We start from the raw sequence: 2,982 nt of genomic DNA on the forward strand, positions 1-2,982 counted from the left end.
AGCTTTAAGTTGGGAGGGCAAGGATTTGAATGAAGACTTCCTGGACATGTTTAAATTTGCAAGTGATAGAATCCAGAGAGGATAAGGCCACTGTAGCAGGAAGGGAGTCATGGCTTCCAAGAAGCACTGCATATCGAGTTCAGAATAATTGCTTCAGAACTGATTTCTCTAAGTTCGTAAAGAACTTTTGTTGCCCACCCCCAAGAAATCAACTTAATGTGGTTTTGTAAAAAATAGAATCTAGCAGAAAATTATTGGAATGTACTTTAGAAGCCAAAGTTCAGGAATGTGGACGTGGCCATGACTTTGAAAAAAATAGAAATGAAGACCTGGGAACACACTGAATGCCCCATCATCACTTGGTTTTGCTTCTATCTCATTCCCCCTGCCCTCTCCTCTTCCTTTTCTCTTACAGTCCACATGTCACACATGACCCCAAGTTTTCATGCTGTGGATCCAGTGACCAATGATAATCTCCAAAAGCCAGCAGAAAGAATCAGATTGGTCTAGATAGTGTCACTGTCACCCAGCATAAATATGAGAGACTTGCCCTGGGCATGAAGAAGAGGAAAGGCTAGAAAAAAATGCCCCCCAAAACAGGATTGTGGTTCATAGGTTAGAAATTCACCCCCAAAGGTGCTACAAGATAAATCTGCTGATCCAGTTAAAAGTATAGTATGAAACTCTATCTTCAAGTGTCATAAAACTTCTTTGGAGAAGTTATTTAACTTGTTTCATTAATAATAAAAATGTTCCTTTATTCATTGGGTGGTTACCCTTTGCCAGACACTGTGATTTTTTTTTTTTTTACATATGTACACAGTAATCCTGACAATGACTTCATGGGGTTGGTTTAATCATTTCCACTTCACAAATCAGGAACCCAAGGAACTGTAAGATTAAATAATTCTGCTACATGCTTGAAGTTACACGGGCATTACTCCATGTTCATCTGGCTCCAAAGTCCATAGTCTCAACCAAAAGGATAATTATAAGCACATGTGAGCCATTATTTCCATTGTCCAATCTCAGATCCTGAAGAGAGAGAGAAAACTGAGTTTGACCATCAGGATCTGGATGGCAACAAAAAAAAATCCTGGAGGGGAATAAAGAGATTCTGAATATAATCTTAGCATTGTAATGATTTATCTAAATGAAGAAAGCTAGAGGTTGTCTTCTTGGTCCATATTATGTAGAGTTTGACCAGTATTGACAAATTACTTGGAGAATTTGGCTAGGAACAGATGTGCTCTGTGTATGGTAAGAGAAGGAAAGTTACTCAAAATTGGCTTTAAGATATAAAGCAGGAAAGAATTAAAAAGAGAATAATCTGAGCTCCTATAGTCAAAAGGGGTTAAATGATGTGATTCAGGATGTGTCTTTCTGTCCATCATTTTCCAAAATAGTCACTTGGCTTTCAGTTTAGGCACTAATTTAATGACTTTTTACATTGTCATGCTGCCTATTGTAAAGTAGAATGAACAGAAAACAACATAAATAGTACTTATATGTGCCAACTAGTCTGTATAAGAATAAAAGAGAAGTCTATTTTTTAACAAAGTATTTTATTGCTTACTTTTAAAAATAAATTACAATCATTACTTATCCTTGATTCTAAGTGTAATCATCATTTTCATTCTAAAGAGTTGATATTCAGTCCTCAGTCACAGTTTGGAAAATATTGTGGGGACCATTGAGCAGGTCTATGCTTAGCAGAGATCATTTCCCAGGGGACCTCTCACCTTCACCGAGGAAAGCATTCCTGACTTACCAGTTTCTTTACAGCAATCTTCACATCCTTGTTTCTGAGGCTATAGATGATGGGATTCAGCATGGGGGTCAACACTCCATAAAATAAGGAGATGAGTTTGTCTGAAATATCTTGCTTATCTGCTCCCAAGGGGTCCTTTGATTTGGGCTTTGCATACATGAAAAGAATAGTCCCATAGAAAATTACCACCACAGTAAGATGAGCAGAGCAGGTAGAGAAGGCCTTTCGCCGCCCCTCAGCTGAGGGGATCCTCAGGATGGTGGTGAGTATAAAGATGTAGGAGACAAGGATGAACAGAACTGGGACCCCCAGGAAGATCACATTGGCTACTCCCATGCTGATCACATTGATGGAGATGTCGGCACAGGCCAACTTTAGGACTGCCAAGATCTCACAGGTGAAGTGGTTGATGACATTGTCCCCACAGAAGGGCAATTGTACTGCAAGAGAGATCTGCACCAAAGAGTTGGTTCCACCAGCTACCCAGGAGCTGATGGCCATGGGCACATAGGCAGCCTTACTCATGATCACAGAGTATCTAAGGGGGTTGCAGATGGCCACATAGCGATCAAAAGCCATCATGCCCAGGAGCACACACTCTGTGGCCCCCATGGCAAAGGAGAGAAACATCTGCACGGCACAGCCTGAGAAAGAAATGGTTTTCCTGGGAGTGAGGAAACCATCTAAGACCAGAGGAATGGAAGAGGTTGTGTAGCAGATGTCCAGGAAGGACAGGTTCCCCAGGAAGAAGTACATGGGCGTGCGCAGGTGGGAGTCAAAGATGGTCACCAGGATGAGGATGCCATTGCCCAGCAGGATCACCAGGTACGTGAGCAGAATGAGCACAAAGAATGTTTTCTCCAGTCTTGGCTGATCTGACAGCCCCAGCAAGACAAATTCGGTCACAATGGACTGGTTTGCCTCTTCCATTTTAAATGCTCTCTCCCACTCTCAGGAAAACTGAGGATAGTGCACAAATGTTTATTGGGATCAGTATGTTTAGAGATGAGGCCCTTTTATAGCTGAGTTGACCAGTAAAGTCACTGTAATGCTGTTAGTAATGCTTTCTCCAGAGCAATGCAGACAATTCTACCGAGCCTTACAGAGGGATTGTTTAAAGGGGTCATTGTGTATAGAATGCACTTTGGTCACTGTAGAACCATGGACCCAGTGTATTAGAGAAAATCAATTACAATGAAATTTTCCTAGAA

At 41.2% G+C, this 2,982-nt stretch overlaps 1 protein-coding gene across 1 annotated transcript; it reads right to left on the reverse strand.

The window, feature by feature from the left end:
* Positions 1-1,744: 1,744 nt before the first annotated feature.
* LOC113175111 (olfactory receptor 13C7-like) lies at positions 1,745-2,701 on the reverse strand. The gene has a single exon (XM_026379288.1). The coding sequence runs from the start codon at positions 2,699-2,701 to the stop codon at positions 1,745-1,747; it is 957 nt and encodes a 318-aa protein (XP_026235073.1).
* Positions 2,702-2,982: the final 281 nt, after the last annotated feature.

This window comes from Urocitellus parryii, chromosome 4 (assembly GCF_045843805.1).
Source record: "Urocitellus parryii isolate mUroPar1 chromosome 4, mUroPar1.hap1, whole genome shotgun sequence".
In the NCBI taxonomy this organism is placed as follows: Eukaryota; Metazoa; Chordata; class Mammalia; order Rodentia; family Sciuridae; genus Urocitellus; species Urocitellus parryii.